The sequence below is a fragment of the Vicugna pacos genome, chromosome 23, assembly GCF_048564905.1.
Source record: "Vicugna pacos chromosome 23, VicPac4, whole genome shotgun sequence".
Classification (NCBI taxonomy): Eukaryota; Metazoa; Chordata; class Mammalia; order Artiodactyla; family Camelidae; genus Vicugna; species Vicugna pacos.
The window spans coordinates 37844115-37867382 of NC_133009.1; the positions used below are offsets into that span (position 1 = coordinate 37844115).

Here is a 23268-nt window from a genome sequence, read left to right on the forward strand (position 1 = left end):
CTGTGAGCCAGGCGGCAGGCCCAACCAGACGCCACCTGCCGGCACCTTGACCTTGGGCCCCAGCCTGCAGACTGTGAGAAATAGTTTCCCGTCCACTCCACTCCAGGGCTCCTGGGCAGAAGTGAGCCTCCTGGGTTTGACGTGGAAGTTCCTCTTCCCTCTGACCCTGGGACTCTCCAAGCTGGGCAAAGCTCCGAGCACAGTTCTGGGGACTTGCAGAGCCCCTCACTCCAAGCCCACGTGGTTCCCACCTGCGGCCTGGGAGTGGGGCCCCGGGGGGCCGGGCAGCAGATCTGGGTTGGCTGGGTCTCTCCGGGCAGCAGTCCAGCCAGAACTGTGACCAGAGGAGGCCTCCACTTGCTTTCCAGCAGACCTCCTGCTAACGTGCTTGCTCCAGCCAGTCCCCTCCCAGCTCCAGGAGGGTCGCGGTGCCCCCACAGAGCAGAACGGGGCACCAGGGCTCTGTTCTAATGGCTTTATTGACTCAGTGAGGAATCAGCTTGCGTCGTCTGCCCTCTAGAACCCCCAGTCCAAGCAGCAGCCCCACACAGTGTGATCCCAGCCCTGGGGACAGTGGAGCCTGGCCCCTCCCTGTCTCTAGCTGCTCCTGACCTGGGGGTGGGGTAGGGATGGGGCGGTGTGGCCAGAGGGGACCTAGAGGAGGGTGGGTGGCAGGCAGGGCCCTGGGCAGGCAGGGGGAAGGGGTGTCCAGGTGAAGACAGGCTGCATGTGTCTCCCCCCACATCTGAGCGTCAAGCCAGCGTGTCAAGGACTGAGCGCTGCCCCACAGCCTCAGAACCCAGGGGTTACACGCCCTCAGATCTAGGCTCCTGAATGGGCGGCATGTATATCATTAGGGCCTCCATCAAACAGGGAGTGCGATGCCCGGGGAGGCAGGACCACATCCTTACCTCGGGCTCTCAGACCCGGGTTGTTCCCCTGCCCGAGAGTGGGGATATGGGTTCCCCAGTCTCAAAGGCAAGAGGCCAAGCGGGGCAGGTGGTCCCTGCAGTTAGTGTCCGTCTGCGTGTCCCCCAGTGACTCCCGAGCTGGGACTCCCTAGGCCTGCTCTGAGGGAACCAAGACGTCCCCGTCTCCCCACCATGGGCACAGCCCTCCCCGGTCTTGCTCCCCTCCCACGGTGTCTGCTCCACTGATGATGGATACTCGGACTAAAAGACAGGACAGGGGTCTGCGGGGCGGGGCAGGGGTGCCCAGAGACCAAAGCCCTGAGGCCACCTGCTGGTCCAGGGGGAGCTCCTTGCAGGGCGGGGCCTCCAGCAGACCCCAAACCAAAGGGAGCCAGACGCCGAAGTTCAAGTCCTTGGTGACATGTGCAGCACTGAAGGGAGGAAGAATCCTGGAGGTGGCGGGGCTGCCGGGAAGGGGGCTGTGGTGAGAAGCGCAGGCCGGGGCAGCGCAGCGGGCGGGCTCACTCGGAGTGGACCAGGGCCCCGGCCCCCTGCCCGAAGCCAAAGCCCTTGGGCCCGAAGTTTTTGGCATAGCATCCTGCAGAAGGAGGAGAGGGGTGAGCATGCCCCCAGCAGCCCACAGAGAATGGGGGTGAGAACACGCCCCAGGCACACCTCCGGGCCCCCCCACTGTAGCTACCCCCGCCCACACACAGCGCCTGGCCAGGCCTCTGGAGCAGCAAGTCCAGCAGCAGCACCCCCGGCACTCCCGACAGGGACGGGGTTGCTGGCTCCGCAGCGTAGCCCTTCCCTGCTTCTGGAATCCTAGGAGGATCAAGCCCCCCGTCAGAGCTCTGGACTGGGAGCTGGGAGCCCTGTCCCGGCCCCTCCCCGCCCCGACCTGCCTGTGACCCTGGCCAAGTCCCCTCTCCCTCAGGCTGCCTCCTCATCTGTAACGTGAAAGCGTCTCACTGGACAGTCCCACTGGGTGCTCCGGGACGGACCCCCAGGGCCAGGAACTGGTTTACCTTAGCCAGGGCACAGCTGCCCGGCCCCACCCCTCGGGCCTCCCGGTGGGGGAACCACCCACCTTTGCAGTAGATGTCGCCGTCCTTGTCGGCCAGGGTGGTGGACTCCAGGCCTTTGCCGCACTTGGCGCACCGGAAGCAGGACTTGTGCCAGGACTGGGCAGGGAAGGAGACCGTTAGTGCTGCCGCCCCCAGCCCCATCCCCCGAAGTCTGCCCAGCGGGGGCTGCTGGGAGGACAGGGCCCAGGGGCCGCACAGCGGAGGAGCAGCCCAGCGCCACCTCGCAGCTGGTACCACCCTGGAGGAAGTGCTGGGCGGGAAAGCCAGCAGCTGTGCTACCAAGGGCAGGTGCAGGGACCACCGCCAAGGCAGCTGTCAACCCAGTCGGGGCCAGTCCAGCCTCACCTCGACCATCCTGCCCGGGGCTGCCGGTGTGGGCGCGGCCCTCAGACCCATCCTGGCACCGCCACTCCCTGTGCCCCGCTCCACACTTCCTCCCTGGGAGACCGCTGCCTCCATCGCAGCCCAGTGTGAGAGCCAGAGAGTAGTGGGATGTGCCTGGCAGGGGCCTGGCACAGAGGAGGCCCTGTCGGCGGCACCCAGCACCACGGCGGAAGGAGAAAGGGCCCACGAGATGCGCTGAAGCCACAGAAGCCCCTCGTGGTCCCGCAAAGACCAGGAGAAGCCGCCGGGTCTGCACGTGACGAGGGCCAGCTCCCCCAGCCGGCTGAGCGGCCGGCGAGCAGACAGCTCTGCCAGACCAGGAGAGGGAGAGGCTGACAGCAGCAGACAGGACACAACAAGGCCTTTTAAGGGCAAAGAGACTCCCTCGCTGGGCTGGCCGCTGGGGCTGGAGACTGAGACGGGAAACTACCTCCCTGCATGTTTCCTGGCAGCCAGACCCACGCCTGTTGGCGCCTGCCCGGGGCTCGAGGGACCGCGAGACCCAAGCGCTGAGATAGGCCGGACCCCCGGCACCCGCCCGGGCCCCGAGCACCCCAGCAGGCACCAGCCTCTGCTGCTCCCCTGTCCCGGGCAGGCGGAGGCCTGACCACCGCCGCCCTGCCTCCAGACACGCCAGCCTCTTGCCCGGGGGGGTAGCACCTGACACACTCCAGCTGCTCTTGCTCCTTCCTTGACCCCGCAGAGGTGGCGCCTCTCCCTCCCTCTTACCCCTGAGAGACAGCACGACCCTTCCTTCAACTCAGGCCCTGTCCAGGTAACAGAAATACCGACTCGTAGGTACTTCTTGGTGACTTCCTGTCCTCATAACGAGACACAGCGGAAAACACCAACTTAATAACAATATAATAATGTCTCCTGTTTTCGTATCCCTTAGTCAACGGCAAGGGTCTTCACTCCAACCACACAAGCCCCAAAAGTCATAAAAACAACCACCAGGGTAGCTGGCCCGTGTCCACCGCAGCCCGGAGCGACCTCGCCCAGCGGGGCCCACGCCAGCTCCACTCTAGGTGCAGGACGGAGGCTCGGGTAGGTGAGCGATCGGCCCGCGGCCACACAACCAGCAAACGGCAGGCAAAACTGGGTTTCAAACCAGGTTGCCTAGGGGCTCACTTGTCCTGCTAGGATTGGGGATCCCTGCCCGCCAGACAGCCGTGGACATGGGCTCCGAGAGGTGAACGGGCACGAGCAGGGTTCACGGCAGGGTGGGCGGGGTCTTGGGAGTCAGGCGAGCCGGGCCTCGCCTCGAGCCTGGCTGTTCCTGCTGAAAAATCTGGCAGTCTTTAACGCCTGTGGGTCTCGGCTTCTTTATCTGTAAAACGGGGTGACGCCCCGATCTCCAGCGTGACTGAGTGTTGGACAGAGACCCACCTGGGCTGGACTTGCCCTACGTGTGCGTTTCCTGTCCGATCCCCCTGCCCCTCCTGGCCCTTCCTCAAGTTTGCAGTCCTGGAAGCCAAGCCTGTGACGCCCGCCAAGCCCCTCCACACCCTGGGCCTCACACGGAGACCCAGCACCCCGTTCTGGCCACACGCCCTGAAGATGCCCGTCCTGTGACTCTCTGGCCGCTAGTCTGAGACGGCAAGCCCCGAGCCGGGGCTCTCGGGCCTCCTCCCTGCAGCCTTGCTGGGGGGTGATTCCCGCTGCGCTCTGGGGGCTGGGGGCCACGTCGGAACCCCACAGGGGGAGGGCAGGCACGCCAGTGAGAAAAAGCTAGCAAAGGCCTCCCAGAGGCTCCGATAGGCCCGGGACCCTGAGAGGCTCTGCCCTGGGAGCACGTGGGTGGATTTCCGAGTCCACACCCTATAAAACAGGAGATATGTGGATTCTCAGGTGGTTCCTAACATTTTCTGGTCGCAAACCCTTTTGAAAATCTGACGAAAGCCATGAACTGTCTTGCCGGGAGAGATATGATCCCACAAAACTGCACGCTCTCCTCAGGGGCATCCTCAGACCTGCCCTCCCCAGCCGGAGACGCCATCTCAGCAGCCCCCAGGGACCGCCGCAGGCGGTTAACACCCGGCTCCCTCGGTGGGGGCGCTGCTGAGCTCGCTTCAGAGCCTCCGAGACAGAGCGACAAGCAACCCAGGGGGCCTGGGGGGCCTCCTTCACGGTGGCTTTCAAACAGAAGGGAGGGGCTCAAGTCCAGGGCTCGGGCTCCCCGAGCAGAGCCAGGGTCGCACTTGCCCAGCTCCGGAGCCCGCCTGCCCAGCAGCCGCCTTACCTTCCCGGCTCCAATCACCTTCTCTGCCGCGTACACGGCCTGGCTGCACCGAGGGCAGCGCTCGGAGCCGCCGATCTTCTGGGCAAACTTGGACGCGTTGGGGTTGGTGGTGGGCCTGTGTCCAGGGGCCCTGTGTGGGGGAGGACGTGCAGTGAGATGACATCACAGCACGATGCGGGGAGGGGGCGGCGAGCGGGTATGGGCACGACCCCGCCTCCGACTCGCCAGGCCGTGATCAGGATGGGCTGCTGGGCCTCCGGGGTCATCTCCACTTCACAGCCGGACACACCAAGGGTCAGTCACTGCCTACACTGACCCCACACGTCCCTCAGACCCCAGGTTAGAACGCTGGAGCCGTGCAACCCTCTGTTTGCCAAGAACCACCCTCCTCTGCCCGCCTCCTGCAGCCTGTCTACTGTGCCAGTGTTTCCGGGAGAAGTCAGCTGGCAAACCCGTCCACGGGGGCCAGGACCTTGGCTGAAATGTGGGGACCCCTCCATCACTTCCATCCATCCCCCCGGGCTGAGGAGCTGGCCAGGCCGACCACCAGCACCCCCATTCACAGCAGGCCAGTGGTCAGTGGGTGCTGTGGACCTAGTGACGCCCTGTGTGCTTCCAGGGACTAGACTGACTTCCCCGGAGCGGGGGTGAGTGGGGTCCGGCTGGCACACTCACTGGCTGTGGCACCCAGCAAGTCACTGAGACTGGCTGGGTTTCCTCATCTGTGGAGAGAAGAGGCAGGACCCTGTAATTCTTGGGGTCCCTCCCAGCTCTGACGCCCATGAAAAGAGAGGCTGCAGCTGCGTTCAGGGAAGAGCCAGCCTGTTCTAGTCCTGGCCCCTGACCCCTGCTGCTCCAGCTGGCCCGACACACAGTAGGTGCTCCGTGCTCCGACCTTCCACACTGGGCGGGGGGTGGGGGATGGGGGTGGGGGGGCAAGGCATTGGACTCACTCCTCCTGCTTGATGCCCAGCGACTCCCCCCGGTCCATGCTCAGCGTGCCAGCGCCCTGCCCGTAGCCGTAGCCCTTGGGGCCATACTTCTTGCCGTAGCAGGACTTGCAGTAGATCTCCTCGCCATGCACGGCCACGGTGGTGCTGTCCAGATTCTTCTTGCAGACCACTGTAGGGGGAGGAGGGGAGGACTGAGCCGGTGGGCCCTGCAAGCCCCCTGCCCGCTGCAGCAGAAGCTCTCTGGGGCTTTGCATACACAGCATCCTGGTCTTTCAGGAGCCTGGAAGTGGAGGTCAGGGGGCCAGGGCGCAGGAGGAGAGAGGAGGGGTCTAAGGGGGCTGGCTGAGCCCCTCTCCCAGGAGCCGCCTGGGCCCTCCTTGGTCCTCCCACCCGCAGCACTCCCTGCGTTGATCAGAGCCAACCTGACCCCAAGCCACGGGGAGCCAGCTGAGGGCCTTCACTCTGCCCTTGACAAAGAGACCACGTGTCTGACAGAAGAGGAGACGGAAGGAAGGGAGGAAGGAAGACGGGCAGGGTGTTCCCGGCCCCAGCAAGCAGCCCAGAGGGCCAGCCGTGCGCGCTCAAGGACAGGGGTGCAGGAGCAGCGAGGCACCCGGTGGGAAGGCCAGCATTCACTAAGCGCACAGCATGGTGGCCTTTGGGACGAGGTAGAGGCCACCTCCCACAGCCGTGCGAGGCCAAGTTTCTAATCTCAGAAATCACGTTGCCACAGGGGGAGCCGAGGTGGGACGCTGGGAGGAGTGTCCTGACTCCAGGGCTAAGAGGCAGAAACGGGGTAAACTAGGAAGGCCGTGGGCCAAGTGTGTCCTCCTGCGCTCTCCCATGGGGCCTGGGCCCAGAGCCCACCCGACTCCACCCCTTCCCGCGGGCGACCTGGACTGTGCCTTCCTAGCCTCTGCGTCCTCTGGGTGACGCAGACAGCAGGGGCGACCCCAGAAGTGGTTGTGAGAACTAAACGAGAGCTTGCGTGGGAAGTACTTAGCACAGCACCTGCACACAGTAGGCCACAGTAAATGTCAGCTCCTATCAGTATCACACAAAATTAGAGCCGTGGGAACACAACGGAGCGTTGGGGGTCAGGACTCAAGATCGTCTTATTAATTCTCTCTAGAGACTCAGCTTCCCCCGTTTCTTCCGGTCTTGTCCTCCAGTGCTAACAATCCTTAGAGACTGGGGTTCAGTGCCCCCCTCCTAGAGCACATCCTCAAACACGCCCTTCTGAAGACAGAGTCCTGGGGGAGTCCCTGTAGGAGCCGGCCTCTCCTCCCTGCAAGGAGGCGCCCAGCTGAGCTCTGTGAAGCGTGCTGTCCCCTGGCCTTTAAAGGGCAGCTCTCTGCCCTCAGGGCCCAGGTTGGAGACTTCGGACTAAATAAGGACCCTCTGGCCCTGCCCCTGAGGTCCCCACCTCACTCCAGCACTCGGTGGCCCAAATATGGACATTCTCGCCGCCTCCCCAGGGCTTTGCTCCAGGATGGAGGGACAGGAACAGCGGGCCAAGGGCTCCAACATTCCCTTCTAGGGCAGGAAGGCAGGGGTGGGCCTGGAATTGCTTCCCCAAGTTGACCCAAGTTGAACTGGAAATTCCAAGACCAGAAGGAGGGCGGAAAGTGAGGAGTGGCTGGGGGACTGAGGTCTCCTTGGGCTGACTCCCCAAGCAGGAGGCCCAGGAGCTTAGGCCAGAGGAGACCCCAGGGTCTACAGTGACACTTCGGATGGCTCCCCGGCGTGCCACTTAGGCCCTGACTTCAAGGGCCGAGACCTCCTTGCTGGTTTCTGCTCCACCTGCTCTCCCAGAGGCCCCACCTCCACACCTTGCCCTAGCCAAGGCCCTCCACCCCTGGCCAGCCACGTAGCCTGGGCACCTGTGGGCTCCACCAAGGATTAAGGGGGATTTTGATGAAGGCCTAAATAAGTTTCTATCAAGTCATGTTAAGCAAAAACCAACCAACCAACCAACCAACCACAAAACTCAGTTACAGGTTAGAGTGTACATTTGCTGGGAAAATGCGCTCCAGAGGCCGCAGGGAAGAGGCAGCCCCAGGTGAGAGGTCAGGGCCTCGGAATCCCAAGCCCACAGAAAAGTTCAAGCTCGCAGAACCGGCCAGAAGCAGGGCCTGGCCAGGGCCCAGCGTGACTTCCAGGCCTGGTCCTTTTCCACCAGCCTGGGAGTCCTTCTGGGTGGACCAAGTGTGGGGCCAGGAGGGTGAAAATGCACCGAGCACCTTGGCCTGCAGGCGAGAGGACACTGGTGTCAGGGGCACCCGGGGGGGTTCTGTGAGGGTCCCCGGTGCTCCAGCAGAGAGTCCCACCACCCTGGGGGGGCTTTCTCACCGGCTGACCTTTCCCAGGACAGGGTTCTCACAGCTCAGAGAGGCAGCAGCCTTGGGCAGGTCCCCCGCGGAGCTGACCCTGCCCGCATCCTGCCTGTGGATGGGGACTGGCTGCCCTGCTCGGACCACTGGAGTGGACACTGCGGGCCAACAGGGCAGGGGCTGCTCCCGATCTAGCCCGGGCCCCAGACGCGGGGACTCAGAGCCAAGGACTGGGGTGGTCAGAGGAATTTCTCTTGGGGAATCACCCGGGCCTGGCCAGCAAGGGGCCAAGGGGCTAAGGCCCCAATACTGCCCAGGCCCAAAGCCCTGCTGGCCTTTCTCCACCTTAGCAGGCAAAGTCCTTTGATTCTGAGGGTGATTCTGAATTCTCGAATTCTAGCTGGATACTTCTTCCCACCTCACCGAGAAAGAGAAGCCCCCTCCGTCCATTCATTAAACGAATCTGCACCCTGGTGCTGTCCTAGGACCCGAGAATCAGCAGGTGGTGGAGCGGCTCAGATTAGGCCAACACCCTTGAGCTCTGGGGCCCAGGAACCAGGAGGCCCCAGAGAGGCAGGAGGCTGCCCTCCCGCACCTCCCGCACCTCCACAGCCTGATCTCCACAGCAACAACTGTTGCTGATCCTCCACGACCCCACCCCACGCAGGCCTGCCCGTTCCTTCCTGCGCCCCCCACCCCCTGCATTCCTGGCTTCCCTCCACCGCCAGACCAGCCGCCATGCCACGCCAAGCAGGGCGGCGGGCCTCTCAGCACAGCTGGCCCTTTTCAGTCCACAGTCAACGCAACCTCTGAGAGCAGGGAGGGGTCCCTGAGGCCAGCAGTCTGGGCCCTCTCCCCAGCCAGTGCCAAGCCCTCTGACTCCCTCTGAAAACATAAACGGCTTGAAAATTCCTGAGCGGAGCGAACTGCTGACCACGACACTGCCGGCTGCCTCCTCCTCCACGGGCCGGAAGCCAAGGGCTCCAGCAAAGTTCTTCCACCACCCACATGGCGGACAGAGGGATGGATGCAGCCCCCGGTCTGTCTCTGGGGCAGCCGGCGGGCTGTGTGGTGGGTGGAAGCTTCTGGCTGGTCCACCCAGCAGCAGGTAGACCAGCTGGACATTCAGGGAGCGGTGGCCCTTGGCCCATCTGGACTCTGCTCTGGAGCCCAGATGTCCTGGAAAAAACGCAGCCCCCCTGTCCCCACTCTGCTCGTGTGAAGCAGGGTGGACGGCCCGTTTCCTGGCAGGCTGGGATGTCAGCCCCTGGAGGTGTCCTGGAGTTACACCATCTTGCCTGCGGACCCTCAGCGTTTTGTGTGTGTGTGTGTGTGTGTGTGTCTGGGGAGTGGCCATCATTTACTGAACACTCACAACTGCTCTAAGGGCTGTGTTTGTTTTCTGCGCCCCTTTCAGGTTATTCTCACAACCCCCGGCCCCATCCTCCACGAGGCAGGTGTCATTATCTCCCTGGTAATGTTGGGAAAACTCAACCAGAGAGAAACCAAATAACTGGCCCATCACCACACAGGTAACAGCAATGCACATTCAAACCCTGACCAACTGGTTCTGAAATAACACGTCTGGCCGCCTGCCACGCCGCCTGGACATGAGGAAAACGCAAGCTACCTCTTCCTCTAAGCCAGCCCGGGCTCTGTTTACAGGAAGCCCCATCATGCAGGAATCTGGGGGTCCCGGAGCCACCAGTTCCTGGGAGCTCTGAGCACAGGGCCCGGCCCAGGCGCCGGTCAGCGGAGCACCGAGGCCTCGGCATCCCCGGTCCACCCGATGGCGTGTGGCTCCCCGCTCACGGCTCCCTGCTGGTCCAGGCCGTGACCTACAGGAGCTAATGTCAGGGTGGGACGGGAAGGGAGGGAAGTGGGCCGCTGGCCGCAGGGGTCGGGGAGGGAGGGCCCAGCTCCTCCCAGACGCAGCTTCGCAGCCTCCCCGAGGCGGCTGCCTCCTTTACTGTGCAGCACCGCGTCAGGTTCAGGCGTCCAGCGCGGCGGCTCACACTGGTGAAGGCTGTGCCCGCCTGCAGTCGTTCTAAAGCTGGCGGCGTTCCCCGTGCTCACAAGCCATCCTTGCAGCCTCCCTATTTCACACGCAGTGGCTGGTGCCCCTTCACGCCCCACCCCCTCCCCTGCTAACCACTGCTTTGTTCTCCTCATCTGGGGCGTCTGCTGCCTTTCAACAAGGGACCGTCGGGTCCAGAGGCAGGTGCAACTGTGGGCTGAAGGTAAGCGTCTCCCTCTTAAATGATGGGGTCATGGCAGGGAGAGAAAGACGACTGGGGGACTGGAAAGTTCTCTGGCCAAATCTTCGCCTTGGCTCCCAGCCCCAGAGCGTCTGCCACCGCCCCCAGCTCGGCCCCCAGAAAACAGCTTCTGAGGGAACAAAGAGGCCCTTAAGTGCCTCCCTCCCCAGCTGCCCTGCAGCCAAGAGTCAGGCTGTTCACATCCCCGGGCCACCTGGGGGCGGGGCCAGCCCTGGCGTTGACGGCCGGCGGCCGGTCCCCACGGCAACAGCAGGGCCTGGGGCGTACTCACTGCACAGGAAGCAGGATTTGTGGAAGCTGCTGCCTTCGCACTGAACCTCTTCCGCGAAGTACACGGTCTTCTGGCACACCCCACACTTCTTGCCTCCTCCCCAGTTCGGCATTCTGAAATTGGACCCAGAAAGGGGAATTAATTTTGCAGGGGGAGGGAAGCACGGGTTGCCCACAGGGCACCTCCTCCTGCGCGGGGCCCTGAGCGCGGCTGCCAGTCCCCTGCCAGGCGCTCCGAAGAAGCCAAACAAACGTAAGACACAGGCTCCACAAAGAAGGCGCGAGGAGCAGCAACCGGGAACCGTCCGCTCCGGGCGTCAACATGGGTGAATCTCAGAGATTAATTTGGAGCCAAAGAAGCAGATAAGCTAGAATTCACAAAACAGCTTACTTATGTCAGGTCCACAAGCAGGCAAAGTTCATACTGTCGAGGGATGAGCACACGAGCGGGAGCGTTTAGAGAAAGGCGGGGGTGATGAGCTCAGACTACTCTGGGGTTTGTCACCTCGAAGGCAGGCGGACAGCAGAGCGGTCCAGTTACACACGTACACATGCATACATACGTAGATATGTTTTCTTTTCAGATTCTTTTCCATTATATGTTATTAGGGAAATTGAACATAGCTCCCTGTGCTGTATGGTAGGTCCTATATGCTCTTTTGTATGTAAGACATAGTTCACCACAAGTACACTTTTTTTTCAGCAGGAGGCAGGCTCGCGGGACACAGTTCTCAAGCTTTAGAGTCCATTAGAATGTGGGGTTGGGGCTTGTGCAAAATCAGACTTTCTAGCGCCGCCCCGGACCTGATGAATCATGACTTCTGAGGATGAGGTACGACTTCTAACAAGCACCCCAGGTGCGTCCGAAGGAGGCAGCCTGGGACGGCGCTGAGATACTCTGGGTGTTGGTTCTGAGCTGGGGTCCTGATGCCAGAGAGGCGTGGTCCCCTCCTGATGCGGCCGCTCACTGGTTGTGTGGCAAGGTGGTTGGACTTTCAGAACCTTGACTTCTGCCTCCGCAAAACGAGGATAAAAACTAAAGCTACTTCCTAGATTACTTCTGGGGACTCAATGAGACACAGCATGTCAGAGGCACAGCACAGAGTAGAGTGAGTGTTCAGGGATCTGGGATGATTATTAGAGCAGAAATCCAAGCCTGCCGGCACAGATATAAATGCCCAGAGAGCTCGGAGGTTGGGGAAGACCCACCTCAATCACCATGAACAGGGGCACGGCTGCAGGACCACAGCCTTCCGGCTCTTTGGATGGACGCACACAGGGGAAGGGATTTCACCGGACCACAGGCAGCTGTGGGTACAGCATGGTGATGCGGTGAGTATGGGGGACACAGGGGCTGGGAACCGGAGGGCGGGCCTGAGGGGCTATGGCCTCCAGAGGGAGGCAGCTCCCCAGGACTTGTGTCATGAAAACGCTGAAAACGGGGATGGGGCCTCCAGAGCCCACCCTCCTGGTACAGGGTTGTGCCGGCAGTGAGACACCAAGGTCAAGGGCAGAGGGGCATGGGCTTCACTGCTGGGGAGCCTCCCATCTGACGGCGGTGTAAGGAGAAACACCCGCCACCCCAAAATGTCTCTTAGGCAAATGTTTTCAAGCTGGAACCAATAGAGGCCAAAGACTCAGGAAGAAACTGTGACCTTCCCTACAACCGCCTAAAAAACGTAGACAGAGGGCCTGTCGCCGAAGTAGAGTTATCACCAGAGATACTGGCAAAGAATACAGGCTGGCTGTGGTGGGGCACTCGGCAGTGCCGGGGGTCAGAGCCCACCCACCCCACTGTCCCTGAAGGCCTAGCAGACACGGCTCCACCACACGCCTGCTTTTCCGTCTCCATGCTAATTGCCTTCCTCCCCACTGAGGCCCCAGACCACTACCACCGACATCCTCTTTTTGTCTTGAGCTGAAAACGGTATTTAAAGTGAGAGTTCCAGTCACTTTGGGGAATTCTTGGTTTTTCTGGGTCTCTCCCAAAGACACGTTATTAAACTTTGATTTTCTCCTGTTCATCTGGCTCATGTCTATCTAATTCTTTTCCAGCCAGAAGAACCTAGAAGGGTGGAGGGAAGTTACTCCTCCCGACAGTGGACACAGCTCACAGCTCAAGAAGAGGGTCCAGTCCAGGTTCACTACCAGGTCCCGGCGCCCTGTGCGCCCCTGGCACACAGGGGTTTGTTCAGGCGTCGGAGGAACAGGATGCCCTAATCCCGGGACCAGCGTGCCCTCCATCCTGGCAGGGTCAGGGGCCAGCAGCAGGGCTCAGCGGCTGCGTGCGGGCCGGCAGCAGGGCTGCCCGTGCGGAAGTGGTGTTGGTGGCACTGGCTGCCGTGGACTCTGGGGCTGGACTGTCACCGAGACTATGGGAATCTCTGGCAAGGCTCTGTCAGAGCAAAGGAGACAGTCACACTCATTGCCTCTGCTCTGTCCTCCCACGCCCTGAAAGCTGGGGTTCCCTCTGGTCCCTCCCACTCCCTTTTCCTGCGGTTCCGCTGCACCTACAGTCACCCCCTGCCGGGGACGTCCACGCGCCCCTGACCTTGACGTCTCCTCCAAGCCCAGGCTCAGGTGAGTATCTCACCTGGATGTCCCATGAGCACCTCGATTTCAGGAGTGACCTGAGCCCATGACCTTTTCTCTCTGACTTGTTCTTTTTCCTGACTTCTCCGTTTTGCTGCTGGAACCACAACCACTCTCTCCATCACTAAGGAGTCTTATCCCCAACCCTAGAATGGGGAGCTCTTCCCCCCACCCCGCTCATGGGCACCTGCTCTGCGCTCCCCTTTACCGCTCACTCCACACTGTGGGGAGCCTGATGGTCGCTCCTCTCCCGGCCCCTTTCCCACCCACCAGATCTGCTCATCTTCCCTCGCCGGCCCACTACCACCCCCTTGAAGGGGACACCATGCTCCAATCCCCTTCTCCTTGGTAACCGCCCCAGTTTTCAGCCAGGGCATGTGGCCTGGACCTAAGCTGACCAGCCAAGTTGACCACCTACATTTTCAGGCCAATGAGACAGAAGGGAGTTCTGGGGGCTCTGAGAAAAAAAATCCCGATCTTTGGAGACAAGGTCCTGGAAGCAAGCTCCCCTGGCCCGAGTGAGGAGGGGGCAACGGGCTTCCGGGCTGTGGTTTCCAGATCGGGGGCCCTTCCGGCCCAGGGTGAAGCCGACAGTGGGGAGGGCAGAGCTCAGAGACAGAGGAAAGGGAGCCCCGGTGACATCACGGAGCCCCGGAATTAAGCCAGACCTAGGCTGGCCGTCTCCACATTCTCGTTAAACTAGCGAAAGGCCCTGGCTGTTTAAACCAGTTACTTTACAACTGAACGCATCCCCCAGAGGGCAAGTCTGGCCACCTGGCTCCTGAACTCCCCGCACAAATACAGCCCCGCCCCCGCCCACCTGCCAGTGACTCCCCGCTGCCTGGGAACAGCCCCAGCCTCGGAGCCTCCCCTCCTCCCCCAGCTCCGTCTCCTGCTCCAGCACCTCGCACGTCATTGGGGTTGGTGAGTTAATCGCTCTGTGGGGCCTGCGCAGACCCTCGTGGGAGAGGACAGCCGGCCCCAGTGCGGCCTGGCATGTGGGACGCCCTCAGCTGAAGCCCGTGCCTGGGGAGGGGGAGGCTGGACGGGCCATTGACTGCATAGGCCCAGCCTTCCCCTCCGGGGTCCTGGCCTGTCCACAGGCCCAGCCTTCTGCACGCCCTGACACCCCCTGCAGACAGGATTTCTCTCCCTCAGAAAACAACCCAGGGGCCTGAGCTCCCAGACCCCCGGGGCCAGCCCCCAACCCCAGCGTCTGATGCCCACCATTCCTCCAGCCCCTCTGCCCTGCTGAGCAAGAGCTCAGGGCTGCAAAACCCCACAGCAGGAGGGACAGTCCGGCAAGAAAAGCAGGGCGTGCTGGTCTGCCTGACCGCTGACCACCTCCCCTCGTCCTCGCTGCAGGGCCCAGGTCCACGCGCGCAGCCACTGCTCCACGGAGCGACTTGCATGGGGGGAGGGGGCATGCTCTGAGCCCGACACCCCGGAATTCCGGTCCCCTGCAGGGGCGTTTCGGGAACAGCCCCAACATGTGAGGGGAGTACTGGGGGACATGCCACCGGCTCTGCCTCTGACAAGGCAGCCAGACGTGACCCCCAGAACCCTGGCCCCATGGCACCAGGAAGACAGCCCACCCTTGAGTCTGTGGGCCTAATGTGTGCTGGACAGTCTACAAACACCAGCCCACTGTTCCTCAGCCCCTGGAGGTAGGGGACACGTCCACCACACGGACGAGGGAACAGGCCTGGGGAGGCCGGGCCACTCGCTTGCAATCACGGGACTGGAGGAGGCCGAACTGGGTCCAGCGTGGCTGGGCCACCCCAGCTGCCATCGTGTTGGGGGGCTGCACTTGGGAGGCCTCAGGAGGGTAGCGCTCCTCCCTCACCTCGCTCTCCTCCCCCTCCCCCAGCCCACAGAGGACGTCCTCCAGCCCTCAGGACACCCCTCCAGGAGGAGGGTCCCCCGACCACGTGGTGGGCAGTGCTTTGTTCCCAGACACAGAAGCCCTTCTGCCTGGGGGGGGACCCACAGTGACAACAGGCTGCCTTTGTTTCCTGTGGCTCCGTGTCCGTGTCTGGGGCTGACATCCAGCAGGGCCCAGGGAGTGGGCAGGCAAAATCTGCCCAGGACACCTCTGCGTGGGCCACTCCTGAGCCAGGCCCCGTGGTGGGAGTCTCCCTTTCGGAGCCCAGAGAGGGGACGAGGGCTCGGTACTTTGGGGGAAAGTGACCATGTCCACTGCCAGGAGGTTCCCAGGCAGCCCGGGGCTCCTCTCTCCCCTGCCCATGTGAAGACCCCTGCAGGGGACCTGCCTGGGGGGGTCTCAGCCGGGGGAGCCCTGGCCACCTCCTTCCTGCGGTGGGGGCGGGGGCTGCTCTCACGCCACCCCTCCTTTCTGTCCAGCATCTCTTCTCAACAGCCAGGGTCTGGTTGGCAGGCCAGACTGCCTTAAAAGGAAGCCTGCTTCTCAGGCCTCCTGCAGAGCTGGGGTGGGGGGCGGGGTGCCGGGCTCCTTCTCAGGCCCTGCAGGAGACAGGAGGAAAGACTTCCCTAGGTCAGAGCTCAGAGGTCAGGAAAATAGGATCCAGACGCATCTCTCCCGGCTGACCCGACCGACCTGGGGAAGTTGCTTCCCTCCCTGGGCCACGGTCTGCTTGTCTCCAAATCGGACCATCCCCTGCCGCCCTAAGCTGCTGTCCTGAGGATCAGATGAGAAGGTGTGAAGGTCGGCCCAGGGCCTGGCACCCCCGAGGTGCTCACTCCTGACTGCCAGGCCTGGCGTCGCTAGGCCGACCCTCTCCTGCCAGATGTGGGGCCAGACGGCCCCTCTCCTGCCCAGCCAGGCCACGCCCGGGAGGAGCAGGGCTTGGGACGTAGCCAGCCAAAGAGGGGCTGGGACTCCCTGCCTTCTCCGTGGGCCCAGAGAAGGAGGGGGACCGGGGCCCTCCCTCCTTTGGGGTTTAGTCCCCCAGGCGGAGCCTTGTCTTGATGTCACACCCATTTGTGTTTTGCTCTGGGTGACCAGGCTCCTGTGGTCACACCAGCCGCCTAGGGGTTTGTGGTGGGTCCCCTGCAGAGTCCAGGTTTGTCCTACTTCGTGCTGTTGATCATCTCGACAGAGGCCAGGCTGAATGGCTGGAAACGTCTGGCCAGCTATTCACCTGAGATGTCAGGACTGCCAGGGCCGGCCGGACCTAGAAGCCCAGGACGGTCTTTCCCGGCCAGTGGCTAGCTCGGTCTGCTGTCCCTCCTTCCTGTCCGGTTGTTGCATGAACAGCTCCTTCCAGACCCTCTGTCTTGAGAGCAGAGACCCAAGACCGGGCTCCCACGCAGCAGAGTACGGGGCAGACGCAGACCAAGACTCCCACGTTCACTCTGCATGGCCTGGAAGTCAGGCTGAGGTGTCAGGTCCGGTGTGGTCATGTCTCAAGTTTAAGAAACCATCTCTGGGATGTTCAGACCTCAACTGCTGCCTACCAGCGTCTAAGGGACAGTTCCCTCCCTTCTTATCAGTGGTTTGACCTGACAAACCACTCCGTGCCTTTATTTCTCCAGTGGAAAAGCCCCATGTCTCCCATTCCGCAACCCCTTGTTCCCCGGGGGCAGAAAGCTCAGGTCCTCACCCACTGGGGCTGCTAGAGACCTGCCAGGTGTTTGTCTACGTAGCATTACCTGGCCGTGTGGCATCTGGCCAGGTACCCAGGGGAGCTGTCATCCTTTCCGACTGGCAGCTCAGCCTCCTCCTCCACCCCCACATCAGGAGGGCAGCCAAGGAGAAAGCGAGGGGGAGCCCTGCTGCTCAGGGCTGGAGGTGACACCGGAGAGCCCAGGAAACAGTCCTCCTCTGAGAGTAACTCCCTGGCGGGGGGACGAGGGGCCGACGCAGGGGTACAAGCCCTGCACGTGACGCAGCCTCTCTGTGAAGCACCACTGCGCCACGACCCCTCTGGACCCCACACCCCAGACCTGACTGTCATTCGGGATCGCTCTCTCTCCCGCTCTGTACGTTTTCTTTTCTTTTTTTAAAACTTTTAATGGAGGTGCTGGGGATTGAACCAGGACCTCGCACATGCCAAGCACGTGCTCGACCACTGAGCTTGCCCTCCCCGGTAAGTTCTGTCTTTCCCCGCCCAGGCCGAGGCCTGTGGATGGTGAGCTGGCGCGGGCCATCCTGCGTGCTTGCCCCCCAGTGCCTTTTACAGCACAGCACTCCGCCCTTGGACTTCAGAAACCCGAAGGTCACAGAAGTAGAATTTGGGGTCTAGGATTTATTTCCAGGATTTCAAAGCTATTACATGAGATCTAATGGAAAAGAATCTGAAAAATATATATATGTATGTACGCATATGCATAACTGAATCACTTTGCTGTCCACCTGAAACTAACATTGTAAATCAACTGCACTTCAATAAAAAATAAAAATTAATAAGAAAAATTTTAAAAGAACTATTACAGGAAATCCTATGTGATGCACTAAGGTCTCAGAGACTAACCACCAGATCAAGTTTCTTCGCCTTGGTCTGAAACGAAGCCAGCTGAGAGGGTAACGGTTGGTTATCCCCTGCTGAACAGCTCTGAGTGAGTTTTCATGATTAACTGTTAAAAGGCAAAAACAAAACACAGGAGTGCTTAGACCTTAGAAAAACAAGTTGTCTGCCGCTGACATCTCCAGGAGCCCCCGCCCGGGGAGGCGGGGCGGGCACAGCGGGGGTGGGGTCTGCTGCCCGGCCGGCCGGGGCTGGCCTCGCCGCTGTGGAGGGGTCAGACGCTGCCCTCCGGCCCGGAGAGCACTGGACACCCCAGCCGCCTCGGTATTTACGCTCCTTACCATACATGGGAATTGCTCAGTGCTGACGTCAGACAAATTCCTGGGGTGCTGCGTAGTCACGGCCACAGGAATTCCTGACGACTGGGAACCGCAGGCAGAGGCCGGTACCCAGCCCCCCCCCACCTCCAGCCCCGCTGTGTGTGTGTGTGTGTGTGTGTGTGTGTGTCTGTGTGTGTTTTCTTTGAGCAGGCTCTTTTCCAGGCTTCCTTTCCTTCCTGCAAACCTGGCACCAAAATTCAAACACACATCAGACCTGGTGAAAGCAGACCTCCTGGGACCCGCTCCCCTCCTCCCAGGCCAGGCCGCAGGGTTACGACCCAGAGGTCAGGAGTTCTAGCCTGACTCCATCCACGTGCACACCGGCAGAGCCACATCTTCCTTCAGTCGTTTAGAAGCCACTGTAAAGTCTTTTGTAGCGCGCGCGTGTTTCGCCAGTGGCAGACACGTCCTTGGCGAGCTGGCCCAGAAATAGGAAATGTGGCAGAGGAGCGAGAAACCCTGACGTGGGGACGGGGCTCGGGTTCGGGAAGGCGTCTGCCTGGGTCTGAATGGCGGCTGCAACTCTGAGCAAGTTACTAACCGCCTCTGAGCCTCAGTGTCTCATCTGTAAGATGGGGAGCAGCCGTCCCTACCGCGCAGATGCCCGGGTGACACATGCCAAGGATGCAGGCCAGGCCCCGTGCCTGGCATCTGCCTACCATCCTCTCAGGAAAAGGCCAACCCAACACTCACCCTCCTGTTTCGGGCCTCTCTCCGTATTTGCCGACACACCTGAGGAGCAGCAAATGGTGACCTTTATTCTCACCAGAGCCTCGAAATGTTTACGCAAGACTTCGTCCTCACCAAGCCAGCCTGTCACCATCAGCCACCTCACAGACGTGTAAACTTCAGCAGCCTCTCATGATGGCCTGGCTTTCCCACAGCCGACCCACAGTGAACAGAAACGTCGCCTCCTTTCCCTCACCTGGTCCTCAGTCCCACTCACAGAGGACACCTGGCCGGTAACCATTTGCAGGGTTCGTGAGTGTCCAGGAGGGCAGCTCAGTCCTACCCGATTCGTGCACCAAATATTTACCGATCACCAACCAGGTGCCAACACTACACTCCCAGGCTGGGAGGACCTGCCAGCTCACGAATGTTTGCCATGAGAAGTGAAAACACCTGGGCCGGAAGGCAGGCGCTCGGCAGACCCGAGGCTGAGGCTGGCGCACTGCTGTCTTGTTTTATTAGCAGCCCCGTAGCAGGGGTGGCGGGCCCGCTTTCAGCCTCTCCGCTGTGTCCGCCTCGACCCTCCACACTGGGCAGTGCTGCCCCTCCCCCTCCCTGGCCCCCAGCACACCCTCTGTGGGCTAAACTTCCTTGTCTGCCTGTCCCCTGACCTGCCCCAGATTTCCACCTGAGGCATATGGTCATTCTCTGGGAGACCATGAGCAGTACGAGGCTGGATTCAGCCTCAAGGACAGTCCCTCCTGCAAGAGATGGCCTTCCCCCCACCCCCACTGGTGTCCACCTTGAACATGAGGGGCCGAAGGTGAGTGACAGCAGGGGCTGCTCAGCAGCCTTCCCCAAATCCTACTGGGGAGAAATCCCCAGCCTGCCCTCCAAGATAAGACGGGCAGCCACACCTCCAGCCTCCTTAGCTTCTGGGGAGGCTGGGGGGAGGCTGAGCCCCACTGGGTCCCAGGTCTGCGCAGTGCATTCCCAGCACCACCCCTCAGTGGGACTGAGCACAAGAGGTCAAGTCACTTGTCCCAGACCAGCCAAGCACTCAGTGGCAACTCCAGCTGTGGAGACCAGGTCAGTCTGCCGTCCAACAGTCTCCCACTGAGCCGGGTGGACTTCCCGGAGCAGCTGCTGTGCCGGGATCCCCAGGTGGAGCCCCCTCAGCTGGGAGGCGCCTGCCCCTCCATTCACCCCCAGGAGCAGGGGTGATGGCCAGAGCCCAGGCCTCAAGGGAAGGGCTGAGCCCACCTACGCTCCTGCCTAGACCCAGGTCTGGATTAGATCAATACACAGGGCAGGAGTTTGCAGAACCCGCCGAGCGGAATGAGAGTAGGTGAAACGCTCACTTCTAGGTTTCTGGCGGGCAACGCACCGCAGCTTGCTGTAAGTGTGCTAACTCCGGCCCCTTTCTCGCCCCCGGGCTTCAGGGGCTGAGGCCGCCAGACACTGCGTTCCTTCAGGCCTGGGTGACCACCCCACGCAGCACCAAAGCGCAGGGGGGTGGGGGGCTTCCATCTCGTCGTTTAGGAAGAGTGAAACTCGCACCTGCGCCCCGGGCACGGCCGCCCCAGGCCGGGCGAGGCCAGATGTTCCCCGCCCTACCCGCGGGCACGTTCTCCCGGGGCAGGAGGGGGGTGGCACGGATGCCCTCACCCCTCGCGGTACAATGAGCGTCAGTGCGCGCAGAATCGCCGATTGTTCCGCCGGGGGAACTGCAGGCGATGGGGAGGCGAGGGGGGAGCCGGGCCGTCCCGGGTCAGGGGCACATGGGGGCCCTTTGTGTCCGGGGACCCGGGGGCGGGGAGAGGCCCTGCGCCTCCTGGACAGAGAGCCGCGGCCACTTCGCCCCCCTCCTCGGCCCGCGCCGGCCTCGGTCGCACTTCCTTGCGACCGTCCCCGCAGCCACCCGGCGCGGCGGGGCGGCCAGGCGGGGGCTCCACGCGCGCGGAGGGCCCCGGACGCACTCACCTGGCGGCGGGCGGCGCGCGGCGGGCGGCGGGCGGGCGGCGGGCGGGCAGCGCTCTGCAAGCCGAGCCGGGCGTGTCCGGCCCGCGCGCTGCGCGCCCGTTTTGTTCCGCTCCGGGAGGGCGTGTCCCGGCCACGCCAACCAGTGGGCTTTGCACACTGCACCACGGCAGCGCCAGTGTCACCACCCGGGGCTGATGTCACCGCACCGGCGCCGAGGCCGCGGCGCCGCCCCCAGACCCCGGGCGGCGCCGCGGGGACCCCCGTGCGCCCCACCGCTGCGGAAGCAGCGTCTCACACGTGCCCGGAACTTGCGGGGGTTCCCTGGCAGCCGGATGCGAGGGTGGAGACAGAGGTGATCTGAGAGCTAAAGACTGCTGATAAACTTGTGACACAAGAGAAGGGGGAGTCTCACGTTTCGCATCCTGGTGGCAGAGTGTCAGGGACACATTTGGGCGCCAGGGGAAGACAGCCCTGAGCTCTGATCCCGCCCCTTCCGCGTACTAGCTGGTCCCCTGGCCCAGACTCCCCGCCCCTAGGCCTCAGGTTCTGCATCTGGGAAGCGGGTGTAACCACAGGGGTGTTCGGGGTGGGCGGGCAGGAGAGACGGGATAGGAGTCGTAAACCTTCAGCAGTGGCTCTGGATGAGTACAGCTGCCCCTCCAACAGCCCTGGTCCTCAGCCTTCCCAGAGCTTCCCTGCTGTTCACAGGAGGACACCCCACTCCACGAAAACAGCAGCTCTGAGAAGCCGGTCGGCCTGCAAGCATCAGTGTGATGGACACAAGCTCCAGCCACTCAGAGCTGCCCTGAGGCGGTCGCCAGTGGTGAGCCGCCCTTACCAGCTCCCAGCCCTTCCCCAGCCGGCGCCTGCTGCCCCATTTCGGAGAGTGGAGACGCTCCACCTGGAGGAACTGCCGCCAAGGTCAGGGTGGAGCCTCCACCTCTTTCCTGGAGGCAGGAAAAGCCCAGGAACCCAGTGTGCCGACGGAGAAGGCGGTCCCGGGGAGGCAGGGCCCAGATGGGGAACAGAGGAGCCAGGTCCTAACGGAAGGTGCCATTTCCTCCCCCAGCGGTCCTACCTGCCCCGCTTAAGGCGCCCGCCCTTTGGGCCTGGTGGATCTGGACCCGGAGGAACGTGCGAGTCTGAGAAACTGGTGTTCCCGGGGTGGGAGAGCCTCGGGGCACAGAGCCCCTTCTCCTCGTTTGTGGCCTTGGTGGCTTGCTCGCTGCCTTTCGAAGCCAGAAGGGAACTGAGGGCTGGTGGTCTCTCCTGTCCTCTGCGTTGAATCACAGCGTTGGCACTGAGTGCAGACCGAGTGGGGCACAAAGCACACTCGTAGGATGTTGGGGACACACGGCGCTGCGGTGGCGTGCGTGGCGTGGTGTCTGTGCCACTTTCTCCAGCATCTCCGTGAGAAGGAAGCCCCCTTCTGCCCAGCGCGGCTCCTGGGGCAGCTCCTGGGGGTCTGCTGGCAGCCGCTCGCTGCCCCCGCAGTTCACCCATCGCTGCAGCTCCTGCCCCCTCCAGCACAGGCGGGCGTCAAGGGCTCTGGCCCTCACAGACTTCATCTGAAGCCCTGGGTTACTGAGTCAACCCTCTTCCAGGAATAAGGTTCACCTTCTAATCCTCGGGGAAGGCCTAGAAAAAGGCAGCTGCACCTGGATTCGCCGGGAGGCCCTTCGAGCACCTTGTGGATGGAGTGGCAGTGGAAGGGCTTCCGCTGGCAGGGCTTCCGAGTTTGGATGGGACAGTGCTGGCACGACACTAAGGCAGAAGGACCGTCCCAGGCAGACCAGGCCGCACGGTCACCCTCGTGTCTGCCTAAAGACTGCGGCATGGCGCCTGTCTCTGGAGCGGTGGAGACAGGCGTGGAGACGGAGGAAGCCACGGAGGCCCTGCCTGCCTGCCGCCAACCGTTCGGCCTTGGGCTTGTATCTCGGATCGCCTGTTTGCCGATGAAGACGACTCAGGGGGTCTCCAAGGACTTGGGGCTGAAGTGAGTCACAGGTGTGCCGGGGTCATCAACCGTGCAGACAGGCAGGCGATGCTGACATCACGGAGGGGCCGGGAGCCCGTCATGCAGCACACGGGGGATGTCACGCATGCGGAAACCGGGGACAGAGACGCTCGTTCTGGCTGACCTCAGTTACATACCTGTGCCCAGGCTGGCTCCGCCCGCGGCAACCCACCCCTCCTCACCTGGACCGCAGCCAGAGGTCACCACCAGGAGGTTCTCCAGACGCAGGGCTTCTGGATGGAGGCCCGGCACTCACAGGGGCCGGGCTGCTTCTCTGGACTTCCCTAAATGTCTAAACTTTCCAGGACCCTCATCTGCTCTCCGCGCTCAGCGCAGTGCCTCTGGGCTGGTTCCTGACTCCCGGTGTGCAGCAGAGAGTACCCCGGGCAGGCAGGTGGCTCCTGCCCTCCAGCCCCCAGCTTCCCTGCTGCCCCCTGCTCCTCCTCCCTCCTCAGCACCCTGACTTCGGCTTCTCTCTCCCTTCCTGCTGTGAAGTAGTCTCTCTCTTCCTGGATCCCAGGTAGGGGAACGTGAGTGTGAGGCTGGGGTGGGAAGTGAGGGATGTGGCTGGCTCTGCTCTGTGCACTGTCCCAGAGAGCCCAGAGGGCCAGGCTGGCCGGGCACTTCTCATTTGTCCCTCCATCTGTCCCTCTGCCCATCCTTTCAGCAGACATTTATTGAGGTCCTGCTCTGTGCCAGTCTTGTACTCTGGTGCTGGG

The 23268-nt window shown here is 62.3% G+C and overlaps 1 protein-coding gene and 1 long non-coding RNA gene across 2 annotated transcripts; one reads left to right on the plus strand and one right to left on the minus strand.

Annotated features, from left to right (window-relative positions):
• Nucleotides 1-461: 461 nt before the first annotated feature.
• CSRP1 (cysteine and glycine rich protein 1) lies at nt 462-20760 on the minus strand. The gene is made up of 6 exons (XM_072948829.1): nt 20533-20760; nt 10462-10574; nt 5579-5747; nt 4626-4755; nt 2002-2095; nt 462-1509 (listed from the first exon to the last, which is right to left on the minus strand). Exons 2-6 carry the CDS (start codon nt 10571-10573, stop codon nt 1433-1435), a joined length of 582 nt encoding a protein of 193 aa, XP_072804930.1. The 5' UTR covers nt 10574; nt 20533-20760; the 3' UTR covers nt 462-1432.
• LOC140688820 (uncharacterized) lies at nt 10439-12482 on the plus strand. Its single transcript, XR_012063668.1, has 2 exons — nt 10439-11792; nt 12059-12482. It is a non-coding gene; the product is annotated as an uncharacterized lncRNA (long non-coding RNA).
• Nucleotides 20761-23268: the final 2508 nt, after the last annotated feature.

What these genes read in the sequence shown, in the direction of transcription:
- CSRP1 (XM_072948829.1), bottom strand. Translation starts at nt 10,573, where the DNA reads ATGCCGAACTGGGGAGGAGGCAAGAAGTGTGGGGTGTGCCAGAAGACC. An exon ending in AGGTGATTGGAGCCGGGAAG is followed by an intron (nt 2,096 to 4,625) that starts GTAAGGCGGCTG and finishes TTCCCTGCCCAG; the next exon opens with TCCTGGCACAAGTCCTGCTT. An exon ending in CGGCGACATCTACTGCAAAG is followed by an intron (nt 1,510 to 2,001) that starts GTGGGTGGTTCC and finishes CTCCTTCTGCAG; the next exon opens with GATGCTATGCCAAAAACTTC.